This window comes from Hemiscyllium ocellatum, chromosome 5 (genome assembly GCF_020745735.1).
Source record: "Hemiscyllium ocellatum isolate sHemOce1 chromosome 5, sHemOce1.pat.X.cur, whole genome shotgun sequence".
NCBI classification, from domain to species: domain Eukaryota; kingdom Metazoa; phylum Chordata; class Chondrichthyes; order Orectolobiformes; family Hemiscylliidae; genus Hemiscyllium; species Hemiscyllium ocellatum.
In genome coordinates this window covers 102,560,563-102,580,968 of record NC_083405.1, presented here as the reverse complement: position 1 = coordinate 102,580,968, position 20,406 = coordinate 102,560,563, and the positions used below count along the sequence as shown (strand labels likewise).

At 41.8% G+C, this 20,406-nt stretch overlaps 1 protein-coding gene across 9 annotated transcripts in view; it reads right to left on the bottom strand.

Moving 5' to 3' along the window:
- Positions 1 to 20,406, bottom strand: part of svila (supervillin a) — a 354,707-nt gene that overhangs the window by 113,295 nt on the left and 221,006 nt on the right. For 8 of the 9 annotated variants that reach the window (XM_060825046.1, XM_060825048.1, XM_060825051.1 and 5 more), the window contains 3 exons: positions 17,108 to 17,203; positions 6,968 to 7,217; positions 2,600 to 3,173 (listed from right to left, as the gene is read on the bottom strand). In XM_060825046.1, coding sequence (XP_060681029.1) covers positions 2,600 to 3,173; positions 6,968 to 7,217; positions 17,108 to 17,203 — 920 coding nt within the window. The remainder of the gene's footprint in view (positions 1 to 2,599; positions 3,174 to 6,967; positions 7,218 to 17,107; positions 17,204 to 20,406) is intronic. The other variant, XM_060825050.1, reaches the window with a different exon arrangement.

Below are 20,406 nucleotides of genomic sequence, written 5' to 3'. Positions count from 1 at the left end.
TGGTGTGTCTGTCTGTTTATTTCTAGGCTCTATCCACAAAGCCTCATTTGAAATCTTTTCCAGAATATCCTCCTTCCTACTGCAGTAACAGGCTCTTTACCTAATAACATAGAGTCAGAGATGTACAGCATGAAAACAGATCCTTCGGTCCAACCCATCCATGCCGACCAGATATCCCAACCCAATCTAGTCCCACCTGCCATCACTTGGCCCATATCCCTCCAAACCCTTCCTATTCATATACCCATACAAATGCCTCTTAAAATGTTGCTATTGTACCGGCCTCCACCACTTCCTCTGGCAGCTCATTCCATACACATACCACCCTCTGCGTGAAAAACTTGCCCTTAGGTCTCTTTTATATCTTTCCCTTCTCACCCTAAACCTATGCCCTCTAGTTTTGGACTCCCCAACCCTAGGGAAAGACTTTGTCTATTTACCCTATCCATGCCCCTCATAATTTTGTAAACCTCTATAAGGTCACCTCTCAGTCTCTGGCGCTCCAGGGAAAACAGCCCAGCCTGTTCAGCTTCTCTCTATAATTCAAATCCTTCAACCCTGGCAACATCCTTGTAAATCTTTTCTGAACCCTTTCAAGTTTCACAACATCTTTCTGATAGGAAGGAGACCAGAATTGCACGCAATATTCCAACAGTGGCCCAAGCAATGTTCTGTACGGTGGCAACATGACCTCCCAAGTCCTGTACTCAATACTCTGACCAGGAAAAGAAAGCATACCAAACACCTTCTTCACTATTCTATCTAGCTGCGACTCTACTTTCAAGGAGCTATGAGCCTGCACTCCAAGGTCTCTTTGTTCAACAAAACTCCTGAGGACCTTAGCATTAAGTGTATAAGACCTGCTAGGATTTGCTTTTCCAAAATGCAGCACTTCACATTTATCTGAATTAGACTCCATCTGCCACTTCTCAGCCCATTGGCCCATCTAGTCAAGATCCTGTTGTAATCTGAGAGAACCCTCTTCCCTGTCCACTACACCTCCAATTTTGGTGTTGTCATCAGCAAACTTACTAACTGTACCTCTTATGCTCACATCCAAATCATTTATGTAAATGACAAAAGTAGAGGACCCTCTTTTACAGCCTTCTCTCTCCCACCTGTTGATCCTGTACCCTGGAATATTGGATTGCTAGTCCTGCCACTTACTCATCCACATGTGTGATGGCAACAACATCTCAATTCTACATGTTGATCCATATCATTAACTCATGCCTTACCTAACATACTCCTAGATTCAAAGTAGGTGCCACCCAGCCTGCCTTACTCCCTTTACAATCAACATGGCTGAAATCACTCTGTGCTTGTTCCTTCAATAAAGTATGCTGGGTCCTTACTGAATGAACACTGTGCCCCTCTCCCAACCAAATTAGTTTACACTTCTCCCTTCAGCACTAGCCGACCCACCTGCAAAAGATACTGGTCCAAGTGCAGACTGTCCCACTTGTGTTGGTGCCACATCCCCAGAAAATGGTCCCAGTGACCCAGGAATCATGGTTGGCACATGCACAGTAGATAGAGGAAGAAATGACTATCCATATCACAAATTAATAAACTGTTATGAGCTTGTACCATGTCTGGAATTGCTAGAGCAAACAAATTTACAGAATCTACTCTATCCAGGAGTGATAGGACAGGTTCTGACAGGTGGATGGTTAGGCTGGCATGCATACTGGATAAGGTCCTGATGGTGACATGAAGAATTCCCTTTTGTACAAGATGGCAAGTCTAGGTTGCCCCACACATTGAGGTATCCAAGACTGGACCTTAACTAAACAAAACAAAAAGATTATGTGGCTATATCCTATGTGAAGAATACGTGCTTTAATTTAGACTTAGTTTAATTGTACCTGGAGAACTGCTTGATATTTTGTTTTTTGAATAATACTAAGGGTAGTGGAGTGATTGAGTTGTTACATTTAACATCAGTATACAAGAATATTGATTAAATTCTTTATCAAGAGAGTATTAAAACGTGAAATTTCCTAACAAGTAGTTGAAGTGAATAAGTAGCTGCGTTTAAGGAAAATCAAGAGCAATATATGGTGGAGAACAAAATGGGAAGACATTCGGGAATAACAACCAGGTAGGAGAAGGCTCATGGAGCAATAGCACTACCAAAGACCAGCAGCACAGATTTAAATTTTTCTGTGATGTAAATCATATTTTATGGCAAAACCTTCCTAACCATTCTCAGTACACACATGAATTCTTAGTGACATGTGCCTGTCATTCTTTAGTCTGTTTTCTAACAGAGTTGGTTTAAGATAATCCGAGTTAAAAATCACACAACGTAAGGTTATAGTCCAATAGGTTTATTTGGAAGCACTAGCTTTCGGAGCACTGCTCCTTCATCAGGTGATAATCAAGCCCTCATAGAATTACTTTTACATTTTCTCCCTACTACATGTGCTTCTGATGGTGCACATCCTTGGGTCTTAAAAAAGCACTCATGCGAAATGAGGTATTCTTAGAATATGTGTTCATTTCTTAGGCCAGCAATTATACACTCAGTCAAAAGTTCCAGGCACCAACCTTAACAGCGAACTTTGATTTAAAGAAAGAGCTGAGAACTGTTTACCTGAAATGGCTTGCTTGTTCTTCATATCATGTTCCACTTGCACAATTTCATCAAAGCTTTTCTCTTCACTTTCCCAACTCTCATGCATGTTTTCGGATTTCATAACCATTTTCCTTTCAGCTGGCTGTGGCAAGATTTCTGAATCGAGTTGCTCCCCATGGTCCCTTTCTGGAGTTTCATGCTTACTATCCATACTCCTCCCAGTTGCTACATGGGGATCGGTTTCTGCAAGCCTACTACTATACATGCTGCTTTTTTGCAACATCTCTTTTGTCTCACCATTTCTGTCATCATCGTCCTTTTTGAATATGCCACTGAATCCATAGGATCTCTCCTGTGATGGGAGCATGCATTCTGAGGGAAGCACACTCGTACTTGATATATTAGCATTGACAAGTGAGCTGTGGGAGGGAACAGTAGAGGTTGCTGCTGACTTGTGGGCAGCATGTAAACTATTCTCAGCAATGGAAGACTTTCCAAGATGTAGGTCACCAGCACAAGCTGTGGAGACTGTAGCTGCCTGACTGACCCGAGACTGTGAGAAAGGCCTTATCATTTCATTTCCATTTTGCACCTGCAATAAAAAGACAGAAAAGTTTATACACACTAAAATGTGAAATTAAAACATTGTTGTATAAATCATTGATAAGGATTCAAATCCCTTCACAGCAGGTAATGAAGTGAGAATTCAATAGAAATCTGGAATAAAATACTGGCCTCAAGTTCACTATGCAACAGTTGTTGTAAAAATCTGACTGGTGCACTGGTTCCTTTCGGGCCTTTAGTGATCAGGCCTGGTCTGTGTGACCTCAGACCCACTGTGATGTGGCTGAGTTTTAACTGCTCTCTGGGCAATTAGGGACGGACACTAAATGCTTATCTAGCCAGAATTGTCTACATCACGAGTGAATTAAACAAAATGAACAATTACCTTCCTAATCTTTCTAAGATTAAAATCACAAAACAAATAAATCTTTGGCACAACATTCTAAGTACTTTATTGTTGAATTTGGATTCCTATAACTGTTACAGCATGGAAGGAGACCATACACCTAGTGGTAGTTTTTTTAAAATTCACTTGGATACCACTGACTGACCAACATTTACCTCTCCCTTGGTACCCTCGAGAACATGCATTCTTGAGCCTCTGTAACCCATCTGCTGTAGTTAGACATACAAATGCTATTGAGGAGGAAATTCCAGGATTTTAACCCAGAGACAGTGAAGGAACAGAGAGATATTTACAAATCACCATGGTAAGTTATTGACAGGAGAATTTGTAGTTGGTGGTGTTCCCAGATATCTGCTCCCCCTGTCCTTCTAAATCAAAGTGGGTTTGGAAGGCGCTGCCTAAGGATCTTTGGGGTGAAGTTTCTGCAATGCACCATGTAGATTATACACACTGTTGCTATTAAGAGTCAGTGGTGAGGGAGTGGATGCTTCTGGAAGTGGTGTCAATCAAGCGGGCTGCTTTGCCCTGGATGGTGCCAAGTTTCTCCAAGATGTTGGAATTGCACCCATCCTGACAAGTGGGGAGTATTCAATCACACTCCTGATTTCTGCCTTGTAGATGGTGGACAGGCTTTGGGGAGTCAGGACATGAGTTAGCTCTGCAGTATTCCAAGTTATTGAATGTCAAGGGCTGTGGTTAGATTGCCTCTTATTTCAGATTTCATTGCCTGGAATTTATGCTACACAAGTGTTACTTGCCACTTGTCAGACCTAGCCTTGATCTTGTCCAGATCTTCTTGCATATGAACATGGACCGCTTCAGTTTCTGAGTAGTCATGAATGGTGTTGAACAATGTGAAATCATTTGAAAATATCCCCACTTCTGACCTTTTGTTGGAGGGGAGGTCATTGATGAAGCAGCTGAAGATGATTGGGCCGAGGATACCATCCTGAAGAATTCCTGCAGAGATATCCCTCAGCTGAGATGATGGATCTCCAACAACCACAACCAACTTACTCTGTGCCAGATATGACTCAACCTGCAGAGAGCTGCCCCCGATCCTCACGGTTTTAGTTTTGCGAGGGATTCCTATCTTTTCACTGCAGGTCTGCAAATCTTTCCTTTTCAGATAATGATTTAACTCCTTTTGAAAGCTTCAGTTGACTCTGCCTTCATCATACTCTCTGGTAGTGCATTTCAGATTCCTACCACTTGCTGAGTGAGAAAAAAAAATCCTCACAGTGACATTCCCCTTTTTGCCACTTATTTTAAGTCTGTATCTATAGTTCCTGATTCTTCCTCCAATGGGTACATTTCTACTCTGATCACATCCATGATTGGATACTTCTATCAAATCTTCTAACCTTCTTTTCTCTAAGCAGAAGAGTCCAATTTATCAATGCAAGGAGAAAACTTCACCCGTGATACCACTCTCATGGATCTTCACTTTTCCCTGAAGTATGGATCCTGAACAACCTGCAATACTCCAGTTGAGGCCAAACTGGTGTTTTATGCTTATATACATGTAACACTGTATTGAAATTAAATTAGCTTTGAATGCCATTTTACTCTGACAATACATAATGAATCGATTTCTCACCATCCACATTTGTCAAAAGAGGGGGGAGGAAATGAACAGGAGAAAATTTGGAGAAGGAGAGAGAGATCATCAATGAGGTTTTTAAGAGCACCTAGGACACCCAAGATCTCCACAGTCAATGACACACTTTGTCCTCTTGCAAATTAGGGAAATGTGATAGTCAATTTGTACAAAATACCACAACAGCATTGAGTGAACAGAGCTATATTAGTGTTACAGTTTTCAAAAGGCTAAGTACAGGATGACCCCTGTATCTGCAGAATTATTTTCCGCGGTTTATCATGGCCCGAGCATATTATAGGGAACGATCCAGCACCAGACACCAGGGAGCTGCTGGGAAGGTACATTTCCCATTTAAATGAATGGGTTCGCACCTATCCACTGTTTCTGGCTTCCGTGGTAGGTCTTGGAACGTAACCCCCCTGGGTACAGGGGACTACAGTATTGCCCAGAACACCACAATGCTCCTCTGCTCTTCTTTTGAGTGCAATGGGAGCTTTAATGTATACCAGAGAGGATTACAGCAGTCTCAGCTTAGTATCCCATCAGAAAGATGATGTCTCTGACATTGAACTAGTCAGTACCACACTGGTATGTCAATCAAAGATCACTCAGAATACATCCAACTTAATTTACTTGATGAAGCTTTGAAAAATATGAAACCAAAGCAGGAATTGCTGGCACATCTCAACAGATATGGCAGCAGCTATACAGAGAAATCAGAGTTAATGTTTCGGGTCCAGTGGCCTTTCTTCAGAACCTGGGTTAACTCTGATTTCTCTCCACAGATGCTATCAAATGTGCTAAAATTTTCTAACAATTTCGGTTTCTGTTTCTCATTTCCAGCACCTGCAGTTGTTTGAAAATTGTGAAAATTCCGAATTTTGTGTGACCTTTAGGAGTATTCCAACTAAACTCTGGGACACTAATTCAATTTTTCAATGTAACAATATACAACTCTCACTATTTCAATCAGGATGTCTACAATTACTCAGACGTAGCAGCAAAGTTTGTACATGAAAGTATTTTACTGTCCAACCAGCTTCAGATTTCACTGCATTGTAATAAAATTCTCATCCTTGGGATTAAAAAGAGCAAAGCAGCACCTTGTACTTTCTTATAAAGTTTCAGCTTGTTTTAAAAATGAAACCAAGTGTGCAGATATAGTTTAAGATTTTAAAATCCACACATTTATTAAAATATACACAAAATAGTAATATATAATACCAAATGTGGATTTGTAACTGATTATCTAATGATCCAGGGGAATAACCTGGTGATGTTCCACAGTTTCTCATGAAATTCTACGTACAGATGAAGAGATTTATTGCAATTACAAAAACACCAGCATCTTATCAAAAGAGCAATGCTTGGAACTGTTTAAATACTCCGTCACTCAGGTTTCTCTTCCTTCACTCTGTCCCATGACATTAAAGAGACATTTCATTTATGTGTGATTGTAGTACAGTATCTTGCATTTATATTTCGCTGCCAGACAGCTGGGCTCCAATTTGCAAGTTAAAAAATATTCATTCAAACAACTTTTATTTTCCTCATTTCTATTGCTAGTTACTGGGTTCAAGGAACATTTGCTCCAAATCAAGGTGTAGCAGCTATTTTTATACATTCTTAGCACCTTTCAAAGACACCATTGCCACATGAGTTGAGCGCTTGTTTCTGAAACTATCATTTAGTTATCTTTTTCAATGGATTCCTTCCCTTTCTCAATAATAATATTCAAGTTCTGACCCTCTGCAGGGAAGGTGGTCTATAAGCATAAGAACACTAGATGTCACTATAATGTGGAAACACATACCTCTTCAACTTCACCCAGCGTAATTGGTTGAGTCTGATATCGAGAATTTGATCGTCTTTGCTTAGTATCACTTCTACTTCTTGCTGCTTTTATTTTAGTCACAGGTTGTGAAAGACGATTGAACAGAGCCATCTTTTCTGCAAGGCTGAGTGTGGACATGTCTGGCTCTTCAGGCTGGGCTTGTTCTGCTAATTCTTTGGCTTCACTTGCCTTCTGTTCCCCTGCAGCAGACTGTGCAGATGCTTGTAGTCTAGGAAGTGCATTGGTTTAATATTTAGGTCATCATTTTGCAGTACACTTACATAGTCCCTGTCCCAAAAATGTCTCTCTAAAATTAGAACTTCACATTCATCACTTAAAATGCATGCAGCTTCCTGGTCGTTCAAAATCATTTTTTAGAACCATATCATTTTGGGAAAAGGTAAACATTTTATTTTGTTACAGGTTTTCAAAAAGAAATACATCTGTGTACGTATGAAAATGTTATTGTTCAAGTTATAATCTAAATCATTAAGATGTCCCAGACAAAAACAAGCAAATTCCTGAAAGCTAGACAAATAACCGTAAGACCATAAGGTATAGGAGCAGAATTAGACCATTTGGCCCATTGAGTTTGCTCTGTCATTCGATTGTGGCTGATCTGTTTCTCAAACTCATGCTCCTGCCTCCTCCTCCTCCTAAAGCTTGATTTTCTCATCAATCAAGAATGTGTGTCATGCATATACTCAATGACTTACCTCCATAGCTTTATGTGGAAATGGCATTCACAGTTTCACCACACTGATGAAATTCTCCTATAGGTTCTCAAGGGTTGTTGCTTCACTGTGAGGCTGTGCCCTTGGGTCCTAGTCTTCCCCACTAATGAAAGCATCTTTTCCAAGTCCCCTCTATCCAGGCGACTCAGTATTCTGTAAGTTTCAACCAGATCTCACTGCCCCATCCTTCTGAACTCCATAGAGTACAAACCCAGAGTCCTCAACTACTCCTCCTCTGACAAACGCTTTCACCCCCCCGGGTCATTGATGTACACTTTCGCTAAATCCCCTCCAATACCACCATATTCTTCTTTAGATACAGGACCCAAAACTGCTCACAATATTCCAAAATGTAGTCTGACCAGAGCTTCATACAGCCTCAGCAGTTCATCCCTACTCTTGTTTTCCACCACCAGGGATATATTTCCCTCCCCACTCCTTTCCGCCTTCTGCAAAGACTGTTCCCTCAGTGACTACCTGGTCATGTCCACGCCCCCAACAACCCAACCTCCCGTCCTGGCACCCTCCCCTGCCACTGCAGGAATTGCAAAACCTGCGCCCACACTTCACCCTCACCTCCATCCAAGGCCCTAAAAGGAGCCTTCCACATCTATCAAAGTTTTACCTACACATCCACCAATATCATTTACTGTATCCGTTGCTCCCGATGCAGTCTCCTCTACACTGGGGAGACTGGATGCCTTCTAGCAGAACGTTTTAGGGAATATCTCTGGGACACCCATACCAATCAACCACACCGCCCTGTGACCTAACATTTCAACTCCCCCTCCCACTCTGTCAAGGACATGGAGGTCCTGGGCCTCCTTCACCACTGCTCCCTCACCACCCAACGCCTGGAGGAAGAACGCCTCATCTTCTGCCTCGGAACACTTCAACCCCAGGGCATCAATGTGGACTCCAACAGTTTCCTCATTTCCCCTTCCCGCACTTCACCCCAGCTCCAATCTTCCAGCTCAGCACCGTCCCCGTGATCTGTACTACCTGCCTATCTCCCTTTCTACCTATCCACTCCATCCTCCTCTCTGATTTATCACTTTCATCCCCACCCCTATTCACCCACTGTACACTTTGCTACCTTCCCTCACCCTCCTCCCTGACCTATCACCTTCATCCCCACCCCCACTCACCTATTATACTCTATGCTACTTTCTCCCCACCCTCCTCTCATTTATCTCTCCACCCTGCAGGCACTTTGCCTCTATTCCTGATGAAGGGCTTTTGCCTGAAACATCAATTTTCCTGCTCCTCGAATGCTGCCTGAACTGCTGTGCTTTTCCAGCACCACTCTAATCCAGACTCTTGTAATTAATGCCAACATTACATTTTCCTTCCTACCTGCCAGCTGAACCTGTATGTTAACCTTGAGAGAATTGTGAATTAGGACTCCCTTTGTGCTTCAGATTTCTGAAGTTTTTCCTCATTTAGAATGTTGTCTAATCTTTTCCCTCCTACCAAAGTGCATAACCTCATACTTTCCCACATTGCATCTTAACTGATACTACTTTGCCCACTCTCCTAGTTTGTTCAAGTCTTTCTGTCACTTGCCCATTTCCACAACAAGTACCTTTCCTTCCACCTATCTTTATGCCCTCTGTAAACTTAGCAACAATGTCCTCAGTTCTTTCATCCAAATCATTAATGTATATGTGAATATTTGTGGTCCCTACATGGACATCTGTGGAACTCTGTTAATCACCGGCTTCCATCCCGAAAAAGACTCTTTTATCCCTACTTACTGCCTTCTGCTAGTCAGCCAATCTTCTATCTATGCCAATACCTGCCCCCAACATCATGGACTCTCATCCTATTTAGCAGTCTCATGTGTGGTGCCTTGTCATAGGCCTTCTGGAAATCCCATTAGATCATGTCCTCTGGCTGTCCTTTGAGGAGGTAATGAGCAAGTTAGACAAAGAATTCTAAAAGATTTGTCAGGCGTGACCTTCCCTTGATGAAACTGTGCTGACTTAGCCCTATTTTAACTTGGACTTCCAAGTACTCCACAATCTCATCCTTAATAACAGACTCTAAAATCTAACCACTGACCAAGGTCAGACTAACTGACCTTTAGTTTCCTGTCTTCTGCCTCCCTCTCTTCTTAAACAGGGTGTTACATTAGTCATTTTCCAGTCCTCTGGGGTACTTCCTGACTTAAATGAGCCCTGAAAGATCACGAATGGCTCTGCAATCGCCTCAGCTATCACCTTCAGAAATCTGGGTTGTAGTCCATCTGGTCTGGGCGATTTATCCATCTTCAGACCTTTCAGCTTCCCCAGCACCTTCTCCTTAATGATGGCTACTACATTCACCTCTGCCCCCTGACTCTCGAAGTTCTGATATGCTGCTGGTACCTTTCACTGTAAAAACTGATGCACCTTATTCATGGTTAAAATCCATTGCACTATTATACTGGTCACTTGGCACAAATACAGTTAATTAACTTTTTTTTTGTATATGTCAACATTCTAAAGTTGTAGAGATTTAGGTTTCAGTATTTGTTTCAAAACACCAAGTATGCAGCAATTAATCAAATAGGTATGAATGAAAAAATGTACTACTGGTCTGTAATGACTGCTTAGAATCAAGATTAAAATGAATTTTTTTATTTCTAGGAAATAACGTTTATTACTTAAAGTGTTTTTCAGCCATTTTAGGGGACAAAAGGTTTTAACTTTTACTTTGAAATGCCTGTGTCACAGAATGTAAGGCCGGATGCTGAATTAGGGAATGACAAGATTTAGCCTCAGACTGTGCCATTTGAAGGTGCAGAGTGAAAGGCAGACACACAAGGAGGAAAAAGGAAACAGTAAGTTTTGTCTGCACTTGCACACAAGAGCTCATACATACACCACAAAATGAATCAGCATCAAAACAAATATCTCATTTCTACTGTTAGTTTTACTATTCAGATAGTCATTAAAGGTAGAAATTGTGTAAGCTTCTGGGCATTAAGTTATAAAACATTTTACATCAATAAACATTTGAAATTGTATGGGCAAACAACAAACAATATCTTTCGATACAGCAATCGGGTGGTGGGAAGTGCAGTCCTATTGCCACAGCTGATGTACAGGGACTTTTTGCAAGGTTGAAAAAGGTAAATTTCCTTCAACGAGAATCTGAAATACTAACACTGAAATCCTATGGTTAGACAGTAGTTGGATTATTGGAGTGTTTAGTAACTGCACTGAAACTTCCCTCTTTGGTTTACTATGCAATATTTGTTTCAAGCATCATACGTGTTTACAGTTGTAGCTAGCCACCTGTGAAACAATTGGCAACATTTTGGAAAAACAGGATAATTGCTGAATAAAAGCAATTTCCCTCTTTCCCTGCATTTCTTCACTATGAGGATGGTGGATCTGTGGAATTTTATATTACGCAAGACACACTCTGAAGCTAAATCTTGTGATTCCTTAATTCAGCAGCAGCCTTACATTCTGTGAAGTAGGTGTTTTAATGTAATAGTTAAGGCCTTTTGTCCTTTAATTGGCTGTGAACACCTTACGTGGAGGTTCAAGTCACTGAATACATTGAAAACTTTGAGATAGAGAATCAGTCATGGTCATACTGAGAGGTGGAGTGGACTCGATGGGCCAAATGACCTATCCCTGCTCCTAGCTCACATGTTTCTAACTGAGTTGAGATCAGGACAAAACGTGTTCACATACAAGATTAACGGGTACCCAGTAACATTCTCTGAATCTTCATCACAAAGGATTAAATGAGAAGCAAAGGACATTGTGTTTGCGAAGTCGATAGATATTTTCTAGCAAACCTGTTCAGAGCTGTTGTTCTGCAGTTCTAGCGCAGGTGAAATTTGAATCCAGGCCTCTTAGTTCTGAGGTAGGGACACTAGCACTGCCCCACGACTTTATAACCATACTTCTCAAATATTGTTTTAATTATTCGATTCGATTCAATTAGATTCAATTCCATACAGTGTGGAAACAGGCCCTTCGGCCCAACCAATCCACACCAACCCAGACCCATTTCCCTCTGACTAGTGCACCTAACACTATGGACAATTTAGCATGGCCAATTCACTTAACCTGCACATTTTTGGACTGTGGGAGGAAACCGGAGCACCAGGAAGAAACCCATGCAGATACGGGGAGAATGTGCAAACTCCACACAGACAGTCACCCGAGCCTGGAATCGAACCTGGGAGGTACAGTTAGTAAGTTTGCAGATTACACCCAAAATTGGAGGTGCAGTGGACAGCGAAGAGGGTTACCTCAGGATCTTGACCAGATGGGCCAATGAGCTGAGAAGTGGCAGATGGAGTTTAATTCAGATAAATGCGAGGTGCTGCATTTTGAGAAAGCAAATCTTAGCAGGACTTATACACTGAATGGTAAGGTCCTAGGGAATGTTGCTGAACAAAGAGACCTTGGAGTGCAGGTTCATTGCTCCTTGAAAGTGGAGTCACAGGTAGGTAAGATAGTGAAGAAGGCGTCTGGTTTGCTTTTCGTATTGGTCAGAGTATTGAGTACAGGAGTTGGGAGGTCATGTTGCGGCTGTACAGGACATTGGTTAAGCCAGTGTTGGAATATTGCTTGCAATTCTGGTCTCCTTCCAATCAGAAAGATGTTGTGAAACTTGAAAGGGTTCAGCAAAGATTTACAAGGATGTTGCCAGGGTTGGAGAATTTGAGCTATAGGGAGAGGCTGAACAGGCTGGGACTGTTTTCCCTGGAGCATCGGAGGTTGAGGGGTGACCTTAGAGGTTTACAAAATTATGAGGGATATGGATCGGGTAAATAGGCAAAGTCTTTTCCCTGGGGTCAGGGAGTCCAGAACTAGAGGGCATAGGTTTAGGGTGAGAGGGGAAAGATATAAAAGATACCTAAGGGGCAACGTTTTCACACAGAAGGTGGTACGTGCATGGAATGAGCTGCCAGAGGATGTGGTGGAGACTGGTACAATTGCAACATTTAAGAGGCATTTGGATAGGTACATGAATAGGAAGGGTTTGGAGGGATATGGGCCGGGTGCTGGCAGGTGGGCCTAGATTGGGTTGAGATATCTGGTTGGCATGGACCGAAGGGTCTGTTTCCATGCTGTACATCTCTATGACTCTATTCAGTGTTTGACTCACAAAACTGGTCAGTGGGATGCAATTATTTCCCTAATCAGCAGATGGTGCTATTTAGTTTTTTTTAAACCACAGGTAATATTTTTCTGCTTGACATTTAGTTATTTAAAAATTTGTGCTCTGCATTCAGATCAGAACACTATTTCCTTACTTTATTGATATGGGGTCTAAATAAGGAATTTGAGGCTGTCCTGAAAACTTTTAATATTGTTAATAAAACCCAGGGCTGAAAATGTGTTGCTGGAAAAGCGCAGCAGGTCAGGCAGCATCCAAGGAGCAGGAGAATCGACGTTTCGGGCATGAGCCCTTCTTCAGGAATAAAACCCTGAAGAATCAGCCTGTCTATGGATTGTGATTATAAGTTGCCTCCTTTTATTCATTCAGGAGATGTGGGTGTTGCTGGCTGTGTCAGCATATATTGCCAGTTTCCTAATGGACTTTGAGAAGTGCTGGTGAGCTGACTTCTTAAACTGCTGCAGTTCTTGGGTTGTTTAAAACATGTCCAGGATATTGACCCAGCAGCAGTTAAGGCAATAGAGTTCCAAGTCAGTTTTGGGAGGGGAACTTGTTCCCACGAATCTGCTGCCCTTGTCCTTCTAGATAGAATGGTCATGGGTTTGGAAGTTGCTGTTTGAGGAGTCTTGGTAAATTTCTACAGTGCATCTTGTAGATAGTACACACTGCTGCTACAAAACGCCAATACAATGTATGAAGTGGATGTTTGCAGATGTGGTGCTAATCAAACGGACTGCTTTTTCTTCAACACTATTAATCAGCTGAAGACAAGCTAAATGATCTATTACAAGCTGTTGACAAAATACAATTAAACCCTAGTTTGTTAGAAATAATAAACTAAACACACAGCTGCAAGACTGGAGGGGGAAACCATAACAAAAACAGTGCCTTAAAACTCAGCACACTGCATCGAGTCATAGAACACGGAAACAGTCCAACTAGTCCACGCAGACCATGTTCCCAAACTAAACTAGTCCCACTTTCCTGCATTTGGCCCATATCCTTTCAAATATTTCCTATTCATTAATTTATCCAAATGCTTTTTGAATATCGTAACTGTTCCTGCATCCATGACTTCTTCTGGATGTTCAGTCCACATACAAACCACTCTGTTTAAAAACATTGTCCCTCATGTCCTTTTTAAATCTTTCTCCTCTCACCTGAAAAGCATATCCCTAGTTTTGAATACCCCTACCCTGGGGAAATGACCTTGGCTATTCACTTTATCTGTGCCCCCATGATTTTGTCTTAACTCCTCAAACTCCTATACTCCAGTGAAAAAAGGTCCCAGCCTATATTGTTACAACTCATACCCTCCACTCCAAGGAACATCCTTGTAAACCTTTTCTGAATCCTCTCCAATTTAATAATATTCTTCCTATAGCAGGGCAACCAGAATTGGATACAGTAACTCCAAAAGAAGCCTCATTAACATCCTATACAATCTCAACATGACATCCCAACTCCTAGGGTGGCACGGTGGCTCAGTGGTTAACACTGTTGCCTCACAGCACCAGGGTCACCCAAGTTCAATTCCAACCTCGGGTGACCGTCTGTGTGGAGTTTGCACGGTTTCCCCTGGGTGCTCCGATTTCCTCCCACAATCCAAAGATGTGCAGGTCAGGTGAATTGGCTATGCTAAATTGCCCGTAGTGTTAGGTGCATTAGTCAGAGGGAAATGGGTGTGGGTGGGTTACTCTTCGGAGGGTCGGTTGGGCCAAATGGCCTGTTTCCACACTGTAGGGAATCTAATCTAACCTATATTTAAAGGTCTTAATGAAGGCAAGTGTGCAAAACGTCTTCTTAACCACCCTGCCTACATGTGATGCAAATTTTATAGAATTATATACCTGAACCCATATGTTTCTCTGTTCTACAACACTACCCAGGGCCCTACCATTAACTGCATAAGTCCTGTCCTTGAGGCTATTACCAAAATGCAACACCCTCACATTTATCCAAATTAAACTCGACCTGCCACTCCTCAGCCCATTGACCTAATTGATCAAGATGTCTTTGTAATCTGGGATAATCTTCACTGTCCACTTTAGAACAGATTTTTTTGTGCCACCTGCAAACTTACTAAGTATGCCTGCTAAATTCTCATCCAAGTAGTTTTTACATACATATCCTGCAACAGTGTAATGTGGTGGATTTAAATTGGTAGCCCAAAGATACTCTAAAACGCTACAGTTTAAAACAAAAAGCAGATGGATGTACCAATGAGGAATTGTGAAATACTCATTATATTTCATGCTTGCTGACAATGAAAGGTAATAAAACAAACTCATCATCCACACATTTTCTTCTTGGGGATTTTTATCTTAAAAATCTAGAGACGATGAGTCAGTACTGTTAATATTAGATTTAAACACACATTTCATGAGCTGGTCCCCAAATTCTCCCACTGTAACTACCATGTAGTAAATAACTAAACCTGGTACTAAAAATTAAACCACAAATGTATGGAGGTTCCAAATGTTACTTTTCCAAATGAATTATTTGCCTTAATGCCAACATATGAAAACCCAAACATAAGAAAGATCATTATTAATATTTAAAGTTGGCTTTACTAAAACTCCATAGAACCCATCTATAACCTGCTTAGCAAAAATAAGCAGTGCTTATATAAGCCTGATGTTGCTTATGCACTTTTCAGGAACTTGTCATCAAGGCTCATGAAGAGATGTTAGGGTAAGTGATCTATAGCTTAGTCATAACGGCAGGCTTTAAGGAGAATTGAAAGGAAAGAAAGGATGGAAGAAACTAAAAGAGATCTCTGGATGAAATTTCAGAGTTTAGGGCTTGGATAGCTGCGACAAAGTATTTTCCAGAAAATGAAACAAAAATATATTCCACAGTTTGCCTCATAGAACTCGACCCAATGAATAAAGCAATTCACACTACCTAATGTCCTCAAAATAGTCGTTATATTTCAATAAACTTGTTTGTGGATCAAGAAAAAAATCCTTCTAATACTTGGATCAAATTGCAAAAATTAGATACTGCCGAACTGGCTTGGATTCCCCACCCCACCCCATTATTGCACATATCTACCCATTTCCTTTTCTCTCCTAAAGGCACAGCTCTATGCACAATGGCCCCTTGTGAAAGCCAAGATGCTCAGCTCCCAGTCAGGCTGTGAGATTGTGGAGAGTTTCACAACTGAGCCAGTCTTCCCAGTTACCATGCTATGGTTGTTGGATAATGATCAGGATCTTACATTATCTCTCCCATGTAACCCCTACCACCACGCTCTCTTCTTCTTGACTCAGGGGCTGAGGCAATGATAATCCTCAACTGTACCACCAGGAAATGCATCAGTTACTTTTTGGCTTCATATCTTTCTGGGTCATGATGACAGTTGCTAGGCCATTAAAAACTAATTTTAGTTAATTTGTAAAATTTGTCAGAGCATATTGTATGTTTTATTGTATAATGCTATGGCATGCTAATACTATGGTAGAAACCAATGTTGATAATAGAAATTTGTAAATTTATGATAATGTTGACTTCATTGTTGGATTTCAATGATTCTCACCATCCCAGGAAACATAATTCTCATTAATGCTATTAGGAGGCTACATTTATGATGAGACAGGTAGCTGAGTCAGGCAGGAGAAAACAAATAGTTGCCTCAAATGGTCCTTTTGTACCTTTTGATGTTTGATTCAAAAGTGGCACTGACAAAGTACAGGAAGAAGGGTATCTCTGTAATTTTTTAAAACAGAAACATTTCCTGGTGAATCAAGAAAGGAATGAGAACATTGTGTTTCGTTGGGAGAGAAACACAAAGAAAATGTACAAGTTCCTCATGCAGAAAGTTTGAATTTCCAATCTATTCAGCTAAATCCTCCTATGCAGAATTTCAGCAAAAGTCTCACTGATTGGCAAAGTAGACTCAAAGAACTGTATGGTCTACTCCAGCTGCTATTTCTTATGCTTTTATATTAAAAATATTGTGTACAAATCCCAACATTTATATCAGTATTTACACACATACTTAAGTTAAAAAAGATATTAATTTTTGCTTAATTAAAACTTTTTTTAGTTCATACAAACGGATTTGGAGAAATTGACAAGTTTTCTAATGTGGGTTGTGTCATAATTTGGAACAAATCAGCAAATGTAAAAATGTTGATAGATCAAAATGTACAGGATTAACTTTGAAAAGAGCACAAGATAATGCTTTTAGAACCAAATGAGCATTAGTATATTAACTGACACAGCCATCCACATGCAAATTGCAAAATACCTGCTAGGTTTGGAATTTGAGTTTATTACAGTGAGGCTAGAGGTTCTTGCCATGACTGTCTGCACAGTCACTGTGTGAGAGACAGGGGTGGGTTCACTAGAAACAGAGAAAGAAAGAACAAGACATGTTGGAAAGAAAACAATTAAGCAAAGAAGCAAACTTTCAAGGTTAAGTTTATAGGCAGGAAGACAAAAGATAGAAAAAATAGAAGCAATTACTCATCTCAGTTGTCACCTACGATACCCTGAGCTAGGCTCTCTCAATAATATAATCATCATCTCCACATAACATGAACAGCCCCTTAAATAAATACCTCTGGGACAGAAAAGGGAAAACTATGTTGCTTGAGTTTTTTTCTCTTTCCTGTGCACTACTTTTTTAACCTGCCTTTCATAGAACAAATATCTAACAGAAACTTAAATTCTAGAATTATCTTTAAAGGAAAGTGCACTCAGAACACAGGGCATGAAATCAAATGTGATCTTCATTCTACAGCAGATTATAATCACACCTAGGCCAATATGGACAGTTTGTACAAACTCCGAAACAAACGGCATTAGTATAATTCAAGAAGCCTCCGTGTATATCCTTGATTTAATCCTTAAAAGGACAGACTGCTATTAAAAGAACATTCAGCCATCTTTGCATGTTCAGATTAAGCAAGATGCAGAAGTACTGCCCCAAATATATAACAGGTCTCCAAATAGAAGGGACTGCAAGTCTGAGGCTGTGGTTCAATCTTGTACGTCCATTCACAGTTGGAATAATCACTGAAATTATTGGTGTAATAACTGGTGTTTGGTTATCTTGTAGAACAATAAGGAATGGGTACTACTTTCATTCACTCACATGATGTGGGTATTGCTGGTTGGGCCAGCATTTATTGCCCATCCCTAGTTGCCCTCGAGAAGGTGGTGGGGAGTTGCCTTTTTAAACTGCTGCAGTCTATATATTTCAGGTAACCTCTTAATATTGTTAGGATGTAAGTTCCAAGATTTTGTCCTAATGACACTGAAGAAACAGTACCCTAGAGCTCAAGTTTATAGTGGGAGCAAGTGAGGACTGCAAATGCTGGAGATCAGAGCTGAAAAATGTGTTGCTGGAAAAGTGCAGCAGAACAGGCAGCATCCAAGGAGCAGGAGAATCGACATTTCGTGCATAAGCCCTTCTTCAGGAATGAGGAAGGTGTGCCAAGCAGGCTAAGATAAAAAGGTAGGGAGGAGGGACTTGGGGGAGGGGCGTTGGGAATGCGATAGGTGGAAGGAGGTTAAGGTGAGGGTGATAGGCCGGAGAGGGGGTGGGGGCAGAGAGGTCGGGAAGATGATTGCAGGTCAAGAAGGTGGTGCTGAGTCAGAAGGGTGGGACTGAGAGAAGGTGGGGTTAGGGGAAATGAGGAAGTTGGAGAAATCTAGGTTCATCCCTTGTGGTTGGAGGATTCCTAGGCAGAAGGTGAGGCGCTCTTCCTCCAGGCGTCGTGTTGCCATGGTCTGGCGATGGAGGAGGCCAAGGACCTGCATGTCCTTGGTGGAGTGGGAGGGGAAGTTAAAGTGTTCAGCCATGTGGCGGTTCACCAACCAACCCAACCGCCCTGTGGCTGAATGCTTTAACTCCCCCTCCCACTCCGCCAAAGACATGCAGGTCCTTGGCCTCCTCCATCACCAGACCATGGTAACATGACGCCTGGAGAAAGAGCAAAAAATGAGGTCTGCAGATGCTGGAGATCACAGCTGCAAGTGTGTTGCTGGTCAAAGCACAGCAGGCCAGGCAGCATCTCAGGAATACAGAATACGACGTTTCGAGCATAAGCCCTTCATCAGGAATAATCCTTATTCCTGATGAAGGGCTTATGCTCGAAACGTTGAATTCTCTATTCCTGAGATGCTGCCTGGCCTGCTGTGCTTTGACCAGCAACACATTTGCAGCCTGGAGAAAGAGCGCCTCATCTTCTGCCTAGGAACCCTCCAACCACAAGAGATAAATGCAGATTTCTCCAGCTTTCTCATTTCCCCTACCCCCACCTTCTCTCAGTCCCAACCCTCAGACTCAGCACCGCCTTCTTGACATGAAATCTTCTTGCCGACCTCCCTGCCCCCACCCCCTCTCTGGCCTGTCACCCTCACCTTAACCTTCTTCCACCTATCGCATTCCCAACACCCCTCCCCCAAGTCCTTCCTCCCTACCTTTTATCTGAGCCTGCTTGGCACACCTTCCTCATTCCTGAAGAAGGGCTTATGCCCAAAATGTCGATTCTCCTGCTCCTTGGATGCTGCCTGACCTGCTGCGCTTTTCCAGCAACACATTTTTCAGCTCATGTTTATAGTCTAATGACAGTTGTGAAGAGAAAGGATTTTGTTGAGACATTAGATGGATGAGTGAGGACAGACTGATTTTTAATGGGCGATGATCTTAAAGTTACTTGCTCTGAAAATGTCCTGACTATTAGAGAATCTTAGTTTTTAGAAGCATTAGGCATTAAACTTGCTCTATGTTTCTTATTAGGCTAGTAGCAGGAAGAAGGGGTTATATTTGTGAAGAGAAATTTCAGATGTCAGTGTTTCTTCATTGAAGATGAGAAGGCGTCAACAGGAATATCACGGTTAATGTCACGTTTGTCACTGGTCAATGATTGGTCACCGAAGATAATACATTTATAATGGCAAAAGAATTACAAGGTAAATTGTGGAGTAAATTAGTAAGAAAAGGCAATTTAACTAAGGGATTCTCCATCACAATTAAAATTAACTTGAAAAAAAATTAAATGCTTTAAAAAGATCAGTATTACAGGTTAATGAAGGAGAAGTAAAAAATGAGGTCTGCAGATGCTGGAGATCACAGCTGCAAATGTGTTGCTGGTCAAAGCACAGCAGGTTAGGCAGCATCTCAGGAATAGAGAATTCGACGTTTCGAGCATAAGCCCTTCATCAGGAATAAGAGAGAGAGAGCCAAGCAGGCTGAGATAAAAGGTAGGGAGGAGGGACTTGGGGGAGGGGCGATGGAGGTGGGATAGGTGGAAGGAGGTCAAGGTGAGGGTGATAGGCCGGAGTGGGGTGGGGGCGGAGAGGTCAGGAAGAGGATTGCAGGTTAGGAGGGCGGTGCTGAGTTGAGGGAACCGACTGAGACAAGGTGGGGGGAGGGGAAATGAGGAAGCTGGAGAAATCTGAATTCATACCTTGTGGTTGGAGGGTTCCCAGGCGGAAGATGAGGCGCTCCTCCTCCAGCCGTCGTGTAGTTGTGTTCTGCCGGTGGAGGAGTCCAAGGACCTGCATGTCCTCGGTGGAGTGGGAGGGGGAGTTAAAGTG